Source organism: Triticum dicoccoides, chromosome 1A (assembly GCF_002162155.2).
Source record: "Triticum dicoccoides isolate Atlit2015 ecotype Zavitan chromosome 1A, WEW_v2.0, whole genome shotgun sequence".
Classification (NCBI taxonomy): Eukaryota; Viridiplantae; Streptophyta; class Magnoliopsida; order Poales; family Poaceae; genus Triticum; species Triticum dicoccoides.
Window position 1 is genome coordinate 479447892 of NC_041380.1, and position 18470 is coordinate 479466361.

The 18470-nt window shown below is 47.2% G+C and overlaps 2 protein-coding genes across 3 annotated transcripts; one reads left to right on the forward strand and one right to left on the reverse strand.

The window, feature by feature from the left end:
• Positions 1-205: 205 nt before the first annotated feature.
• On the forward strand, positions 206-4881 carry LOC119280865 (protein LIKE COV 2-like). 2 transcript variants are annotated; one of them, XM_037561576.1, is made up of 8 exons: positions 206-459; positions 1390-1442; positions 1524-1633; positions 2164-2331; positions 2764-2861; positions 3712-3838; positions 4306-4440; positions 4561-4881. In XM_037561576.1, the coding sequence occupies exons 1-7, from the start codon at positions 340-342 to the stop codon at positions 4410-4412; spliced, it is 783 nt and encodes a 260-aa protein (XP_037417473.1). In that variant the 5' UTR covers positions 206-339; the 3' UTR covers positions 4413-4440; positions 4561-4881. The 2 variants fall into 2 exon arrangements, with proteins under 2 accessions (XP_037417473.1, XP_037417466.1); XM_037561569.1 differs by having other exon boundaries at positions 207-459; positions 4551-4881.
• Positions 4882-11102: 6221 nt separating this feature from the next.
• On the reverse strand, positions 11103-15909 carry LOC119280883 (polypyrimidine tract-binding protein homolog 3-like). The gene is made up of 15 exons (XM_037561583.1): positions 15793-15909; positions 15595-15663; positions 15344-15415; positions 15173-15249; positions 14673-14754; positions 13679-13811; positions 13197-13261; positions 13063-13112; positions 12934-12975; positions 12756-12807; positions 12609-12657; positions 12515-12528; positions 12294-12401; positions 11860-12003; positions 11103-11752 (listed from the first exon to the last, which is right to left on the reverse strand). Exons 2-15 carry the CDS (start codon positions 15649-15651, stop codon positions 11363-11365), a joined length of 1335 nt encoding a protein of 444 aa, XP_037417480.1. The 5' UTR covers positions 15652-15663; positions 15793-15909; the 3' UTR covers positions 11103-11362.
• Between the last annotated feature and the right edge of the window lie 2561 nt (positions 15910-18470).

An 18470-nucleotide genomic window follows, 5' to 3' on the forward strand; every position in this document is an offset into this window, starting at 1 on the left:
TGCATCTGCAACCCGCAGCGTCCGCCGTCCGCTACGCCTCCTCTCCTCCTCCTCCTCCCACAGCTGGGCCCGCGCTATCTCCGGGACCCACGTTCAGTGACAGGTAGACCGTAGACCCCACGTCACCTCCAACCGCACGGGCCCCACGGGTACAACACGGTAGCGTGGGGCAGTTCGGTCACTCCACGACGCGTCCCTCCCTCCCTCCCTTCCCCCGCAGACTCCGCCACCAACCGCCTCCTCCTCTTTCCGCTGCAGCTGCTGCCGTCACACTAGCTACCGAAACCGTCGCCGTCGTCCTCCTCCTCCCCTCCCGCCCGCCTCGACCCCTCCGCCGCAATGCCGGAGGAGAAGGAGTACGTCGCCGTTCCCATGGGCCAGGCGCCGGAGCCCGCGGACCCCGAGGACCCCGTCAAGTCGCCGCCGCGCCCCACCTCGCCGGCCACCTCCACCCGCCAGGTAGCGCGGATCGATCTGCCTTAATACCGGCTGTAGTCCCCCCGACGCGGTGGGGCTTAGAGCTGCCGAAACCCTTCTGGTTGCTTGCTCGGATCTGGCCGCGCCTCCCCGTTTGATCGAATCCGAGGCTTCTGCATGCCTTCTGGGGTTGTCACCGAGCTTGACTTTAAGGTTTCCATGGTTGCATTGGAGGTTCGCTTGTTTCGTCATGCGTATTGTGTGCTGTTGGTCAGATGTCTACGCCGTAAACAGTCCGACAAATTGACTGCATCAGTGTCAGTGCGAGTCCTATTGGAGGTAGAGGTACTTGTGTTACTGCGGAGCTCCCGCCAGATGCCTGTGTTCAACAAACCTACTATTCAGGATGCACGGTGCAGGTTTTATAACCCGGCAAAAGTGAATTTAATCAAGTTTAGATGTCGTCATCTTGCATGTGTCTGAATGACCTCCTATAACACTTTGCTTGGTTTGTTCATGAGGTATGCGCATTTGCTTTATTCTCATAAATAGCAAATGCATGAGTACTGGCTGCAGGCTATACTTCTGTTGGAGAATATGCAAATGCAACTAACAATAGGAATTTGACAACTGCAATTAGTTCACTGCCCCGTAGTATTAGGTCTTTGGAACCCCAAACCCATGAACTGACACTAAAATTTGACAGCATCCTTCTGGGCGATCATACTACTTAAATATTTTGGTTATCTCTACATATTTTCCATCTTGAAGTGTCGTTTAGTCAACCATCGGTTCTTAGGCACTAGAGCATAAAGATTGTTCGATCAAAGTAGACAACACTTGGACCCAGCATTGTTACTGTACGTTCTTGTTCTGTTCTCTCATTTTACCTGAATGAGCTCTACTTTCTTTGCATGCTATGCTATATCTTTTCAAGATAGTTATTTCATACCTAACCTGCTAATTCAATAGGCATGCTTTGCGGTCCTTCAAAGCTGGGTGTCAAGAAAATTTATGACTGGATGGTATGCTTTGCAGGAACTGATTCATACAAGTTGCAAGACCTGTAAATTATCCATGCCTAATATTCTCTTTCTTGTTTGCAGTGTAGTTATTTTCCCAATGGCTGTGACATTCTTCATCACTTGGTGGTTTATTCGATTTTTTGATGGATTCTTCAGTCCACTCTATGCAAAGCTTGGAGTCGATGTATTTGGTACTTGTTCCACAAATACTTATGTCTAGCCACTTGCTGGTCATGGTAAAATTGTAGTATCAGACAAACAGTAATACTCCCTCCGTAAAGAAATATAAGAGCGCTTAGATCACAGCGCTCTTATATTTCTTTACAGAGGGAGTACATATTTACTCTATTTGTATGCCATATAGTGGTGCAGACTTAGTTAGCCTACTTTTTTTTTCTCCGTTGGCTCCTTGCTTGTGTTTGATCTAGATTTAATCTCCAAAAGGATCTATCACATGCAAATTTGAGTTCAGAGAGATGTGCTTGTTTCTGTGGGACTGCTAAGGCTATTTAGTTTATATATACTGCTCTCGTTAGTTGTACGATGGAAAAAATGGTACCGAGCTCCTGATGGTGCCAGTTACTGAGATCCTTTGAAATCATTGAGTACATGAGGAAAAAGCAGCCTCAGGCTATTAAAAACAAACTGTCATTACTCAGTTCTACTGACAAATATTCATGATTTGCTCTATACTGAGTACTACAATTTTTCTTGATTCCAGGCCTTGGGTTTGTGACATCTCTGGTATTCATATTTATTGTTGGAATATTTGTGTCATCATGGGTGGGCTCAACTGTCTTCTGGGTTGGAGAATGGTTTATAAAGAAAATGCCATTTGTAAGGCACATATATTCTGCATCAAAGCAAGTTAGTACTGCTGTTTCACCAGGTAATTTATGATCATCTGAAGTGCTCCAGAATATCTGACAACTATGTTCGTTCTTTCTTAAATTTCTGTCATGTATGATTTTCATTGTTAGTGCATAACTGTTTCTTGAAGAGAAGTGTCAGTGGATGGCGTATATATATACAAACCCATAACTTCTTAGTCGGGTAAAACATTATATAAGTACCAGTACTTCACAAAGAAACACATTTATAGGCCACTAGTTTTTCTTCAAGTTACATGAGCTTATGAAGTTAATAGGATAATCCACATGAAGACCATATGAATGTTGCGACAACAGCGTGTTTGCTGTTTCTATGCACCACATCATTGACAAACTGGTTTGGTTGAAATCTTTATGTTCCAACTTACTTGTAGTTCCTTCTGCCCAACCAGAAAAAAAAAATCTTATAATACATTTTATTCATTTGACAGATCAAAATACAGCAGCATTTAAAGAAGTGGCAATAATTAGCCATCCCCGTGCTGGTGAATACGCATTTGGATTCATAACATCGAGCATGATTCTTCAGGTACTTGTTTATGCAAATCGCTTTCTACAGATGGATTGACGGCATCAACCGAATTTGAATGCTTCACTCAAGATAATTTACTCATTTATATGCTTTCGAGAATATTGATTTGATAATTTTCACAAGTTACACAAAGATTCACACCGTACTTGTGTGTGCTCTTTTTCTGTGTTGCCTCATGCATGAAATAGTTCACTTTCAGGAAAGTGTCACCATTAGTTGTGATTTGTGACATCTAAACCCTTTTAAATCTCAAGAGTGTAAAGATTCACCGAAAATAATCAAGACCAAGCCTAGTGTGGCCTGGCTGGGCTTATCTTAGTAGTCAACTTATCCGGATTAACCTATAATCTCTATATAAGGTGGTTTAAATCAGTCACTCCTCTCTCGTACATAAATTTGTTGTGTAAACCCTGAAAAGGCCGGCTAGAGCTGCTTCAAGTTTATGGGGGGCATTTACACATTAGAGTCACAAGGCCAAATAATAGACTCACTTGGCTCCGTCTCAAAGATTATTTGCTGGTAAGTTGCATAAGGCCAAATAAGAACAAAACTAAGCATGTCCAATCAATCATAGGACGCGTCAAAACCTACGGTACTTCAGGTCTTGAGCTCTAGAAAATGGCGTGAAGAATTATTTATCAAGTTAGATTAAGGACAACTGCTACAAAGAGTCAAGGGGCATTTGTCCTTTCTTGTTTTCTGCTGTTTTGTCCAGGATCAACACTAACAGAAGTGATGAACTATGTGATACCTAATTGTCTATGTCCACATGGTTAGCATGTTATGGTGAGCCAATATACTTTGTTTTTGTTGGATTCTGATGTAATCATCTATCATTACATTGCAGACTGATAAAGGTGATGAAGAACTGTGTAGTGTCTATGTGCCAACCAATCATCTATATATTGGTGATATCTTTTTGGTGAACTCTGCGGAAATTATAAGGCCCAATCTGTCCATTCGAGAAGGGATAGGTTGGTGTTATTTTGACGATCCCCTTTTAAGCTCCTTATCATTTCCACTGTTCTGTTCAAAAGAGAATAATTCAATGCCTTCTATAGCAGCTCCTTTAAATGCTAAACCCTATCAGCACTTGCGAATACTATATGCTGTTCTTGTTATTTTCTTGCTGGCAGTTTATTTGTAACATCTCAATCCAGCATAAGCTTATTTTGAGGGCATGTCTCTTATTGTGGTCATTAAGTTTGATATGATAGTCTTTTTAATAACTCCCTCCGTTCGCAAGTATAAGATGTTTTGGATATTTCAATATGGACTACATACGAACTGAAATCAGTGAACAAACACATTAAAACGTGTCTATATACATCCGATTCAGAAAAAAGTTAGATCATCTTATATTTGTGAACGGAGGGAGTAGCATTCTTGCTATATCACCTGGATTTCTAATCTTATGTTTCTGCTATTATGCTCTCTACAGAAATAATTGTTTCTGGAGGAATGACCATGCCACAGGTGATCACAGCGCTAGGACCTGCCCCTGATAAGAACGAGGGCACCCGTTTAAGCAGAATGATGACTGTCTGAGGCTTACAATATCGCCAGCATATCTCAGGTATAGTCGAAGAACTTCCCCAGTCCTCCAGGCCATGTGGGCTGCGACTGAACCTAGATTTCTGATCACTGGCCTAAGTTCGTGTAGGCATTGACATTTAACCTTTGTAGATGTTTACAGCTACTAAAGGAACGCCAAAGTTGTGGACGATGCTACATCTGATGTACAATTTGTAGATTAGAAGCTGGAACACAAGGACTGTGCGATGGAGTAAAACACCGGTTGTATATTAGGCGGGTTAGAAATTAAAGTGGGGTGCTGATGATAGTCGCGCAGCACACTGTACTGAGATTACTGATAATGGTTTGTGGTTCTGATGTGCTCACAGAATGAGTGCTTAGTTACTCATGTTAGGTCATTAGAGTACAATGTAACTTAAACTGAGACAGGTTAATTTTTTTTTTAACTTTTGATTGATGCTATCGCATTGTTTCGTCAGAAGGATAAACGTGTTACCCCAACGTGTGGTCTGGGATGAGGGACAAATCCACCAGGCACCTGCCTGGAGTTTCTCGTCGTCCTATCTGTGTGCTTGTTGGTTAAGTGACCTGTGAGCTTTGCCCTACCAAACATGGGCGACAATTTGCTTGGCAAACTTTTGCCCAGTGAATTGTGAGGCGTTATCAACATGTACAATACTAAGTAAATTAAATATACAAATATTTTGATGAGTCTAATAATACTAATTTCATATGGGAAAAGCTTACCGTCACCCGGCTGATCGCAGCGGCAGAATCTGCCACCTCCCCTGCATGACACACGTCCAGTGAGGGTTCGAATACCGCCAAACATGCTTCTGCAACGAAGGCTATGCGGTGTTGCAATGGTCTAGTATGAATCGTGTTTTACAACAAAACATCTGTCGTGGAATTTTTTTGCAACCAGACCTCAGTTGCAAAAATAATTTTGCAACTAAACAGCTGTTGCAAAAAATTTCTGCAACAAGATCGATGTTTCAGAAATAATTCTGCAACAAGGCCCATGTCAGCGGTGAAGACACACTCGCTCGCTAGATATGGCAAATCCGACGGCTCACGACCCGGATGATCTTTTAAAAAGATGAGCCGACGAACGCGTAACATTGCCCATTTCATATTGGTATTTTCTCAATAAACTTGATTAAAGATAGACAGCAGATTATCGTGAATCGAGAGTTGTGATGCCCGACGAGTGCCGGGAGATGATGAATTCTTTCGGGAGGGCAACTATAGCGCATTGTGCTCGGGAGAGCAATGCTGCTGCGAATGCGATCGAGCAAGTTACAGAAGGAAGTATTTCGAGGTGCGCCGTGATAAACCTCCTAATTTCCTTGTTCCTCCTCTAGTAACAGATATGATCGTCGATTGCCAAACTTCCAAAAATTATAATATACTTGATTAAAAATAAGACAACCTTGACATGAAAAGAAGTCACTGATGCATTTGAAGTAGTTTCCGGCCGCTGGTGGAATCCGCCTTCCTGTTGGTTGGGCGCAAATATTAGCAGCTGGGCATCAGAATCTACTTGAACGCGTATTCTGCCAGCCCTGCTTTCACCGAGATGGTCCCAGGGCAACTGGTGCCTGCCACCTGCTTGTGTCGACGAGCCGCTAAACACACAGACGGCAAATTTCGCCCAAAGTTTCATCCACTTGTGTATGCAGGTTCAGTATGAATTATTCATTGCAAGAACACTACTACTTGGTGTCCAGGAGTAAGTATTCTTGCAAAGCCAGGCTCCAGCTGGCGACCCCCCGTTGGCTGCGAACTCACCAAAGCCAGCGTGGGATTCGAACCCGGCTGGGAACGGCGCGCCCGAGGACGATCGCGTGGCGGCCACGCCTTGCTCGCCTGATCCCATGCATTGTCGGGATCTGGAAGCCGTCAGCGAGGTTCCTGATGCGCCGCCAGCGCCCAGGGGCCACTCTGCGGCTCGGTCGGGCCAAAGCAACAACCCCCCCACGCAAGCGACTGGGAAGATGGGCCCTGGTGATGGTGGCTGCCTGCCCACCGACCCCCACACGGAGGCCAGCATTGACGATGGTGGCTCGCAACCACCCAACCCCGCGCTCCTGACGCCCGAGCCACGGCTGGACACGCCCCAAGCCCAGCCCACCACACCAGAGGCCGCCGTGGGCCACGTTGCCACCACACTGACGGAAGCCCAACATGGCTCCCCAGCCCAGCCCACCATGCAGGAGGCCACCATGGGCCGCGCTACCCCCGTGATGACGAGAGCCCAGCATGGCTCCCCACGTTCGACACCGGGGAGGTTCGCGTCGCCGCCAATCACGCTACGCCGATCTCGCGCATGCTCCTGCACGCCGAAGACTTGGACTCTGGGCGAGTTTCTCGCAGCCGCAACGAAGCACATTACCACGGCTTTGCCCACCCCAGGGAAGAAACCGCACCGCCCGCTGAACTTCACGCCCAGACGTGGCCGATCGGCCACCACCGCCATCTCGTCGGCTGCGCCACCAACTGCTGAGCGTCGGGCGCAAGTTCAGATCCTCCGCACACTCGGGATTGTCGGAACCAACCAGAGGATCACCGCTGCCGAGATGAAGGCGTACGACGACATGTTTGCAGCGCCCATCCCGCTCTCGGTGCTCACGGCCATCGCCGCACTGGTAGACCGAGAGCTACCCGCGGACTTCTCTACCGCGGCTGCTGCGACGGCCACCGCTCGGATGGCTGGTTCGCCATAGGGCTATCGCGATGTCCGCCCCCGCCGATCATGTATACCCATGGATCACGACATCAAGATAGCTATATGGAATGTGCGCGGCCTTAACGCGCGTGCCCGGCGCTATGCTGTTCGATCACTGATCAACACAACCGGAGCCTCTATTGTATGCCTACAAGAAACTAAAATGGCCTTGATGTGCTCGTCCGCTGTCCTTGATGCCCTTGGTTCGGAGTTTGACGACTACACGTACCTTCCGGCGAACGGCACGAGGGGAGGCATCCTGCTTGCGTGGAAGAGCAGGCTCGTGTCGATCACGGACCCCCTGTTCACCACAAACGCCGTCACGGCGAGAGTGGCCACGGCTAGGGGCACGCCGTGGTGGATGTCCGTCGTTTACGGCCCCCAAGAGGACGCGGAAAAGATCGCCTTCCTGCAGGAGATACGCGATATACGCGCGGACTGCCCCGGGCCATGGATGCTCTGCGGCGACTTCAACTTGATCCTTCGCGATGAAGACAAGAACAACGGCAACCTGAATCGCCGCATGATGGGAAGATTTTGTCGCCTCGTCAATGATCTCGCGCTCAAGGAGGTATACCTCAATGGAAGACGATTCACGTGGTCCAACGAGCAAACCCCGCCCACCCTGGTGCACCTGGACCGCGCGTTTTGCACCACTGACTGGGAGGATGCGCATGGTGACTGCCACCTGAGATGCCTCGCCTCCGTCGTCTCCGACCATTGCCCGCTCCTCCTTGATTGCGCACCCACACATGCTGCGCACCGGAGGTTCCACTTCGAGGATTTCTGGCTGCGGCTTGACGGATTCCATGATACGGTTGCCGTGGCTTGGGGATCGGTGCACGACCCGGACCCTTTCCGGCGTCTCATGCGGCGCCTTCAGACCATGGCACGCGCACTGACGAGTTGGAGCGCCAAGTCCACGGGTTGCATACGTGACAAGATGGCCATCTCCCGCGAGCTCATATTGCGGTTTGACAAAGCCCAGGAAGACCGCATGCTATCTCCCGCGGAAGATTGGTTGAGAAAACAGCTCAAGATCTCATACTTGGGGCTGGCTTCTCTCCAGCGCACAATAGCGAGGCAACGGGCGCGGATCACCACGCTCAAGGACGGTGACGCCAATATAGCCTTCTTCCACCGGCAATGCTCTTTTCGCCGACAGAAGAATCACATATTCCGCCTTGTGGTCGACGGGCAAATGATCACAGATCAGGAGGGAATGGCCCAAGCGGCGTTCACGTACTTTGACGAGCTCCTCGGTTCCTCCACCGACCGCAATCACACGCTGGACCTCTCGCAGATCATCGAGCCCCATGACCTGACTGACCTCGAGGCACCATTCAGCCCGGAGGAGATTTGGGACGCCGTCAAGCGCCTCCCGGCCCGCAAAGCGCCGGGGTCGGACGGATTCACCGCGGAATTCTTGCGGGCCTGCTGGAGCATCATCAAGCAAGACTTCTTTGACGTCTTCCAGCAGCTATTTGAGCTGCGCGGTCGCGGATTCAGCAAACTCAACCAGGCCCTCTTGACATTGCTCCCAAAGCGTGCAGACGCATGCCAACTACGAGACTACCGGCCAATATGCCTCATCCACCTCGTGGCGAAGATCTTCGTGAAGGTGTTATCGCTCCGTCTAGCACCCAGATTGGGAGGCATGGTCAGTCGCAACCAGAACGCATTCATTCCGGGACGGAGTCTGCATGATAACTATGTCCTCGTCAGGCAATCGATGAAGCTGCTGCACCAACTTGGGGCTCCGAGAGTGATGCTCAAGCTAGACCTAACACGCGCCTTCGACTCCCTGTCATGGCCCTTCCTCTTCGAGGCTCTTGGCCAGTACGGTTTTGGACCTCGCTTCAGGGAGTGGCTAGCGATCCTGCTTTCATCTTCGAGCACTCGGATCATGGTCAATGGTGAGCCGGGACCGCCAGTTTGGCATCGCTGCGGGCTGCGCCAGGGAGACCCCGTATCCCCGCAGCTCTTCGTCCTCGCCGTGGACATACTTGGGCACCTAATCGGCCGCGCCCACGACGCCGGCAAATTGCAGCGGCTGCACCCCCGACGAGACATTCCGGCTATATCCCTATACGCCGACGACGTGATGCTATTCTGCCACGCCACGCAAGGCGACATGGAGGCCGTCCGCGCGATCGTGGCCATATTCAGCGAAGCCAGCGGCCTCCGAGTGAACTATGCCAAAAGCTCCGCCACTACCTTCAATGGCAACCCTGAGGCCGATGCAACAATTGATCAGGTGGGATGCGCGAAGGCGGAGCTACCCATTACTTATCTTGGCATCCCTCTCACGCTACGCCGCCCCTCCGCTGCCCAGCTACAACCACTCGTCGACTCGGTGGCTGCCCGGCTCCCAACATGGAAAGCATGGCTCATGAACAAAACCGGGCGGCTGGCTCTGGTCAAATCTGTGCTCGCCGCGATCCCGATACATCAACTGCTTGCGTTCGCGCCGCCCAAGAAGACATTGAGACAGCTCGAAAAGATCCAGCGCGGCTTCTTGTGGGCTGGGCGAGCTGCTGTCAATGGTGGACACTGCCACGTCAACTGGCGAAGGGTGTGCCGCCCGCTCGAGTACGGCGGACTCGGGGTCCAGGATCTGGAGCGTGCTGGTCTAGCGCTGCGCCTGCGCTGGATGTGGCTCTCCCACACGGACGACGACCGCGCATGGCGAGGCCTCGACCTCCAGTTTTCCAGCGAGGAGCGCGCGTTGTTCTTCGCCTCGACGATCATGCAGCTCGGCGATGGACAAACGGCGCTGTTTTGGGATGACCGATGGCTAAACGGTCAGTCCGTGCGTGAATTTGCACCAGCACTCTACCAATGCATCCCCAAACGGCAACGCAAGTCAAGAACGGTGGCCGCCGGCCTAGCGGGCAATGCCTGGGCCCGTGACATTCAAGGAGTGATAGGGATCCATGAGATTGGCCAATATCTCAGACTTTGGCAGGCAGTGCAACACATCGGCTTGTCAAACCGGCCCGACCGCATGCTCTGGAGATGGACGGCCAGTGGCACTTACACGGCACAGTCATGCTACGCCGCAACCTTCCACGGATCCATGAAATGCCCTTCCTGGAAGCTTACCTGGAAGAGCTGGGCACCACGCCGTGTCCATTTCTTTCATTGGCTGGCTAGCCAGGACCGGTGTTGGACGGCAGACAGACTCGCCCGTCGCGGCCTACAACACCACCCACGATGCCTTCTTTGTGATCAGGCCCCAGAGACGATGTGGCACTTGCTCCTAGAATGCCCGTTCTCGCGGCAGGTCTGGCATGACGTGCTGGCTTGGGCGAGGATACCTTCTCAACCGCCAAGCAACGAACCCACCCTCACGGACTGGTGGCAACGCACGAAAGGGCAGACCCCACACGCGCTACGGAAAGGCCTACAATCCATCGCCATGCTCGTCCCTTGGATGATCTGGAAACACCGCAATGAGTGCGTCTTCGAGAACGCGCGCCCCTCGGTCACCGTACTCGTAGATAAGATCAAGGCCGAAGCCACATGTTGGGCACAAGCTGGCGCTTTGGGTCTCAGGGTAGTCCTCCCCTATAACTGGGATGTCCACTGATAGGTGGCCAATCCATGTAACCACCACCTCCTAGGAGGATTGTACCTTCTCACCTTTTCAATCCATGTAACCACCACCTCCTAGGAGGATTGTACCTTCTCACCTTTTCAATGAAATGAAACGCAAAGAGTCCTTTGCGTTTTCTCGAAAAAAAAAGTATTCTTGCAATGAATAATTTAAACACCAAGAATAATTCAAATGAATTGACTTCTTGGTATTCAAATGGAGTGTTTAATTTATTTAAATACCACAAAGAAGTCAATCCATTTGAATTTTGCCCTTAGCGAACATCGGAACCCTGCAAACTCAAAGTGTCCTTCAATCCCAGTTGCTATACCGCAACCTGCAAGGATCAACCAGAAACACAAACACAGCAATCGCATGATCTGAACTGTTCTCTTTTTCTCTAGATTTCTTTCATTTCATAATTCATACGAGCACAGCACGCACTACAATCCTCTCGTCACCTTAAACCAACAAGGGAGAACTCAGGGACGCTACAGCAAAGACAAAGCAGCAGTCAGGGAGAGAATTCACATCTGAAGGATCATCCAAAGCTTCCTAAAAAGAAAGAGAGGGGGCCCAAAAAGCATGGACCGGGTAGCAGCCAAGCAAAAGCTATATCCCTGGGAGGAGGCGTATCTACAGGCTCTGCATCTGGGAAAATGAGATCCGGATGGTGCTCCCCTCCAGCGGGGTGGCGTGCTTCGACACGAGGGCCTCGGTCGCTTCCTCCTCGCTCTCGAACAGGACGAGGGCCTGCCTCTTGCCGTTCACCTCGAACAGCTTTGTGCCGACGATAGAGCCGTGCTCAGACAGATGGGCGAGGAGCGCTTCCTCGGAGACGTCCTGTGCGAGGGCGGAGACGTGGATCATCTTGGTTGGAGCGCAGCAATGCCGGTAGTTCTTTACCACGTTGGTGTTGAAGCGGTTCAGGCCCGAGTTGATGTAGTCATGCGCGTCAGGGGCAGGGGTTATGGTGGGGTACTTCGAGTAGTTGACGTCCAACTTGTTACCAAATAGCGTGGCCGCCTGCAGCCGAAAAATGGGAAGGTGGCATCAAAATGTCAAAGGTAACAATCATTCCAAATGGAACAGATAAACCAGATAGGTTGATATACTAGAGAAAATGCACGCACCTTTAGATAGTTCACAGCTAGCTCGGCCTGTAACCCATCAGCCATTTCTACAAGGGCGAGATCTGGTTTGTTGTGCAGCACCTTGATTCGAACTATGTTTCCATATAAAGAGAAGAGATTGAAAAGCTTATCCTCATTGGTTTTCTGCACAGAGAAAAGTTAACAATGAAGGACGATCGTCCAAGGTATATAACCTCTACATGGAATCTTAAGACAAGCTGGAACACCCTATAGGTTGGTGTCCAACACCATAAAATACTTAAGATTAGGCCACATTTGTTCTAAGACTTCCCTTAATGGTCAGTTTGGTCCTTAAAACAATAAGAAAGACAAGTCCTACTCAACAACCACATTTTCCATGCATACTTTGACATTTGAAAAAGTAGTCAAAATATCAAGATTGTGAAAGGAGCCTTCGAAGATTCAAAACTTACATCAGTGTTCAAATTACTGACTATCAGTGTGCACCGTTCATTGGTACCGGTCACTCCAGGCGGTAAAGTTCCACCAAATGCAGCTGCAATCGTTGCAGCTCTTCCTGTCTGTTATGCACAAACTCAAATACTTTTGTATGAGAACTCACAGGGATATTTGAACAAGATGCAACAAAAAACAACACTGGAGTAACACCATTCAAAGGGAGTCAGACGCCAACCTGTGAATACGGACCTGTACAAGAAAGGAAACTAAATAAGATATTTTTCATTATCAAAAGAATTATTTATTGAAATTCCGATGTAGTAAGCTACCTCCAGGTTGTTGGAAAGGATAGAGACCCCCAGGATCTGGAAAACCTTGCTGCTCCAACCAATTAAAACATACAGTGGTTAGCTTCAGAGCATAAATGATGCATGTAACAAGTGAGATATATAGCAAAATAAAGAGAACCACTCAACCTGGGAGGGCCTTGGACGTTGTTCTGTAGGCAATGATGGATTCGTGAAATCCCTGGACAAGAAAAGAGATTCACCACGGGTGACTTTCATGTTAACTGATGCTACACAGTAACTGGCATGCCCATGACTGCATTAACTATGTTTCTTGTAGAGATGAGAACTGACAAATTGACCTTACCTAGTTCTCTCATTGTTGAAATGGACTTGCAGTTCGCTGAGACTGGATATCCACATAAATAAAGAAAAACAATCAGATACAACAACTGAGAAAAAATAAATTTCAACTAGGATTAGTCAAAGCTCATACTTGGAATATTGGATGTCTAGCTGGCAGCAACCATCATATATGTTCCTTCCCTGGAAAAGTTTTGTTTGTAAGATTAAGATGTATGAGAATCATACGTAGAATCTAGGACACTAATGGAGCCATGAAGTAATTACATGCAAAGCAGCAAGTGCTTCCACAGCCTCATGACGCGATTGATACTGGATGAGGGCCTGAAAGCCTGCACCAATCAAATAAAATGTATTGAATCGTCTATTTCAGATAGTAAAGATAACCAACTGTTTATTCCAGTCGAAGGACGGACAAAAGCACTAGTCTATAGTAACATATGCCACTATAATTCTTTTTTGTTGTTGCTACTGCTACAATTATTAGTACACATGTTTTAAAACCGTGCCGAACCCGTTGCTACAGAATGTCACACCTAATGTAATCAATTGATGTACTGCACACATTGTTCATACAGTTTGACAATACACCTGCTGTTTTCTGCAGAAGTTATAGCCTGTTACGCATATTACAGATACTTGTTAATACATCAACATTATTATTCAGAGGCAAACTGGGGAGTGAATCAGAGCATCCATATGCAGTTTACATATGGGTGTGTGAGAGAGAAAGAGACGTGGAGTCTGACCAGCTGACTTCTGAAATTTGACAATCTTCTCCACATATCCATATGCTTTGAAAACTTGATGCAGAATCTCCACCGTTATAGGATAGAGCACGTGGTGGACAGTAGCTAGAAGGATTCGGTTGGGTTCTGATTCCTGAGGGCCAGCAGACGACCACCAAGACAGAAGAGTGGGAGAAAGAAAAGAATAAATAGAAAGGAAAAGATAGGTTTATCTAGTTGGAAAAATAAGAGGCAGTAGATATAACATGCAATTTAACTCAGCTATCTAAAAGAAATGATGAGAATATACTAAACATAGCTAACCGTCCTTCAAATTTTGATATATGAAGTATTTCCACAATTTATGGTGTAACTGTCACAGTAATTCAACTTTCTATTTTTACATAATCACACTACCATATTTCCTAGTTGTAGGTTCCATCTTAGGATGATAGCACAATCATATCCTAATCTTGTAGCCTTGTAGGCACCTTTACACAAATATAGTCCCACGGCAAAACCATTTCATGCAACTGAGTAATTGACGGAACTAGATAGCGCATCAATGTGTAATCGAGGCAAGCATTATGCACACTAAACAACCACAAACAAGTCAAAGTAGGGTTTAATAACTTAAGAACACATGTCATTATTTTGAAAATCATCCACAACCTGGACTTACAGAATCTAAAAACCCTTTATAAGAAAATTCAAAAAAACCCTTTATAAGTCAATGTTGTACCACCGCGGTATTGCCACAGCTAAATACTCCGTCCGTCCCATAATATAAGAACGTTTTTGACACTATGATAGTATCAAAAACGTTCTTATATTTTGGGACAGAGGGAGTATTAGTTAAGAGTATCATGCAGCTGATTGCTCAACACGAAGCTCTAAAAACACTAAGGATAGAGATTTCATAGTTCACTAATGATACTAAGTTACTAACAACTCCAGATAACTCTGAGAAACTTATAAAACAAATCTTACAAGTCGAGGGTAGACAAGTATATACCTGATCAGAATTCCGGCTATGAGAGCTCTGGTCAGTGGTAAGTTCTTGATGGGATGAAAATTGCATGTAAACATGCCTCCCCCTAAATTGACATAAAAGGGTGCACACGTGTGAGAAAAGGAATGAGAACATACCAAACAAAAATATGAAATTTAATGAGAAACCCAGCTGGCTTTTAGGTAGAAATAAGGTACTCCCTCTGTAAACTAATATAAGAGTGTTTAGATTACTACTTTAGTGATCTAAACGCTCTTATATTAGTTTACGGAGGGAGTAACAAACAAGGGCAATGCTAAATTTATATTTGTTGACATAAAGAAAGCAGGTCACGAGGCGCAAACCGTATCATTAAGCATGCATTATCCAGAATGAGCGATAACTATGTACTAGTGGAAGCTAAACATTGCAAAAACTAAGTGCAACTGCGTAGCAGCAAGCATGAGTAAATGCTGGGCTCTTGTGTGGCATCGAAAAACCAACACAACCAAGAACCGCATCACCTTACGCTAGGTTGGACAGCACTGTAGTATTGCAGCGCGCTCACGGAAGAATGAATGTCTTGCATCTGGAGAAGGGCCTGCACCGCAACACTGACAACTTTCAACACCGGGACTGCTTGATTTCTAACAAAAGAAAAACACCACCGGACAACGGCGAAGAACAGAACCCACCTGATTCTTGCCACGCAGCATGACGAGCTTGGACACCGAGCCGAACGGCTGCAGCAGCTGGAGCAGATCGGCCTGCGGCGAACAACGGTGAGGGGAGGCACACGCCGGGTGCAAAAGGCAGTAAAAGCGCAATCTTTATTCAGGGAAGCCGCTCCCCCGATTATTATTTATTCAGAAACGAAAAACGGATTGCCCCGGACGGAACCGCAGGATCGACGAGGCGAAGGCGCAGGATTTCCGTCCCCTCTCACCTCGGTGATCTCGTGCCCGACGTTCCGGATGTGGATCACCTTGGACGGCTCCGCCATCCTGCCGCGCCGCTGAAACAGGGGAAGCGGCCACTAATAAGTCACCAGGGAATTCCTTACGCCACGCAAGGGCAAACGGCGAGGAGAGGCCGACGGGGGGAGATCCAGGGCCGACGGTCCGACATAGGCGAGATGCATTACCTTGTTGGAGGGTTTAAGCGGGAGGAGGATCTAGGGTTTTGCCCCGCGGAGGGCGAGGCGGAGGGCGAGGCGGAGGTGGAGGGAGGAAGGGAGGGAGGGGAGAAGAGCCGCCGGAGCGTTCTGTTTTGGATTCGGCAGGAAAGAGAGATCGAAACGGCTCCGTAATCGGCGTATCCTGAGGCGAACACGTCATACGAGCCGCATAGAACGTGTGTTTTAGGGCGTGTACAACGCTCCATCGTGGACAGCTGCTCCACAGGCCCACGTAGGTTCGGATGCCTGGTGGACGCAAAGGCATAGCCTCGCGGATCCGGCTTGCCTGCTCCCTTCCCATGCTCCCATCCGTACACCCACTCCATCCTACGGCTGTCTTTTTTTTTTTTTCTCCTCCCTGATTTTAAGGGAGTGGGGCCGGATCTTATTTTGTTCCAATCAAACCATGTCACGTATGCGGGAGCACGGATGGGCGCACGCCGAGGGAGCAAGCAAGTCTTGTCCAGCCTCGCAGATGACAGGTGCATACTGCAGAAGAAGCGGCTGCTTCGTGGAGGAAAGAAGAAATTAGGGAAAAGCATGAGAGAGAAAAGGTGAAAAAGAAGGAGAGAGGGATGTCTCTGTACTGGTTTGCTAGTCATCCATGATGAAGATGAAAAGCAAAAACTATTAAAGTATGGAGGGAAGAGAAAGTGGGGGTTCATTTTACTATTGCCCGCATTGAGCAGTGGGCTATCCAAACGGTGGTTTTAACTAAATTTATTTAATTTTAGGCATGAGGCACCGGTATGGTGATGCTTCCGTTGCTCATGCCCTTACTAGCTGGATCCGATGCGTTTCTCTGATCATCGACGAGACAGATTACCCGTGTCGTACATAAGTTTGTCAAAAATTTCGACACAGCACGCGAACTGAGTGTAGCTCAAACAGTTAGGTCGCTTGTAATGCAACCAGCCCGCCAGAGGTTAAGTCCTAAACTTGTCACCGGTGCTTGCATTTTTCCTACTGTCGACCACAAATGTGCTTGTGGCGCTTTCCGACGATGTCCGTACAGTGAGAGAAAACATTACCGTCAACTACAAATGCATCTGTATCGTGTTTAAAGAAAAAGTGTTGATACAACTTTGGATGACACATCACTAGTTAGAGAGTATGATTCGAGAATCACCACAGAAAATAAATGTAAAACTCATCTTTTTCTTACACTTGTACATATTTTAATGTTTTCGTAATGAATATAGTGATCTCGTCAAGCATGACGCGATCCGACGCCGAGGGAGTATTCATGTGTAAGTGTGAAAGTGGTTAGGATAATTTTTGTCCGAAAGCGTTTTCGAATCCCTTTTTATGGGATACGGTAAGAGATGTTTGACATCGGACAACAATTGGATCCAAATCCGAGTTGGATTGATAAGATAGGGTATTGGACATGATATTACTAATATACTCTCTCTGTTTCTTTATGTAAAGTGTATTATTTTTAGCACGGTGACCAAGGCACATAATTATAGATTAGTTAAGACTAAATTACCCTTGGTAAATTTATTGGTTAGTGGCAAGTAAATCAGTTAGTTCAGGAAAGTAAGAGATACATGCAATTGAGAGAGAGATATTTTTTTATTTTTTTACTGCAAAGAGAGATACACACAATCAGAAGAGAGATACTTCCTTTTTTCCAGAGGGCTAAAATAAGAATTATGAGAAATTACAATAAATGCATATTACATTATAAAACTTATCAAAAATCAAATACACCTTATATAAGTGAACGAAGGGAGTACGACGTATTAGAATAATCTAGTTTTTTAGTAAGATAATCCGATCTTTTAGATTCTGATACCGATTTATGGGTGAAGTTTTAATTAGCAATACGTCAATGTTATCTTTGCTTATGAGACAAGAAATATGCTTGTTAGCGATTTATTTGGCCTATTTTAATATTATCTGATGCTTTATGTCTTTTAAAGTGCATAAGTATTAATAATTGCTCACTGCTTATGTATAATTTTAGTCTAAAACATATATGTTCCTCATATATGAACATGGAAAATGACTTTTTTCTGATCTGGTGTCGTTCCTTTATCGTACCATGCTTGAATCCGCAAAATCCAGTATTAGAATCCACATATTCTGGTATTTAAACCCACATCCATTCTGCTTTTGAATCCGAAAATAAGTATACAATGTATAAGGATTATGCGTTCGAAACCTATCCAGTTTCATTCATGTGCATGTTTCGGACCATGCTTGACTTTCTAAAAGGACACTGTTAGAGCTCTCCTTTTGGTGAATTTGAGCTATAGACCCTCTCCTCCATATGATTATTTATTTATTAGATAGATATTTTACACTCATGTGGTGAACTTAGCTATGTTTTACTATCCTCCTCACTTTTTCCATGTTCGCTAAGCGCCATCTATCGCCCCTTTGTGGCACGATGGTGCACCGCTTTGCTTCTTGCGCCGACGAGACGATGGTGATCGTTGCCCCGTAACCTTAATGTTGCTTACCTCTACCATAGGCACCTTGTGCGGTTCCCGAGATAGCTCTCAAGTTGTGCATCACGTCATTGGTGACGCGACATCACCTTTGTCCTTTCATGGGAGGCAAGGTCTCCCTACACCGTGACGCGACACCTGTCAGCACACAACCCACCCGTTCGTCCGGCTTTGGGGCCATGGTGG

What these genes read in the sequence shown, in the direction of transcription:
- LOC119280883 (XM_037561583.1), bottom strand. Translation starts at nt 15,651, where the DNA reads ATGGCGGAGCCGTCCAAGGTGATCCACATCCGGAACGTCGGGCACGAG. An exon ending in CTAGACATCCAATATTCCAA is followed by an intron (nt 12,976 to 13,062) that starts GTATGAGCTTTG and finishes GTGGATATCCAG; the next exon opens with TCTCAGCGAACTGCAAGTCC. An exon ending in TAGCTGTGAACTATCTAAAG is followed by an intron (nt 11,753 to 11,859) that starts GTGCGTGCATTT and finishes TTTCGGCTGCAG; the next exon opens with GCGGCCACGCTATTTGGTAA.
- LOC119280865 (XM_037561576.1), top strand. Translation starts at nt 340, where the DNA reads ATGCCGGAGGAGAAGGAGTACGTCGCCGTTCCCATGGGCCAGGCGCCG. An exon ending in TAGTACTGCTGTTTCACCAG is followed by an intron (nt 2,332 to 2,763) that starts GTAATTTATGAT and finishes TTCATTTGACAG; the next exon opens with ATCAAAATACAGCAGCATTT. An exon ending in CATCGAGCATGATTCTTCAG is followed by an intron (nt 2,862 to 3,711) that starts GTACTTGTTTAT and finishes ATTACATTGCAG; the next exon opens with ACTGATAAAGGTGATGAAGA.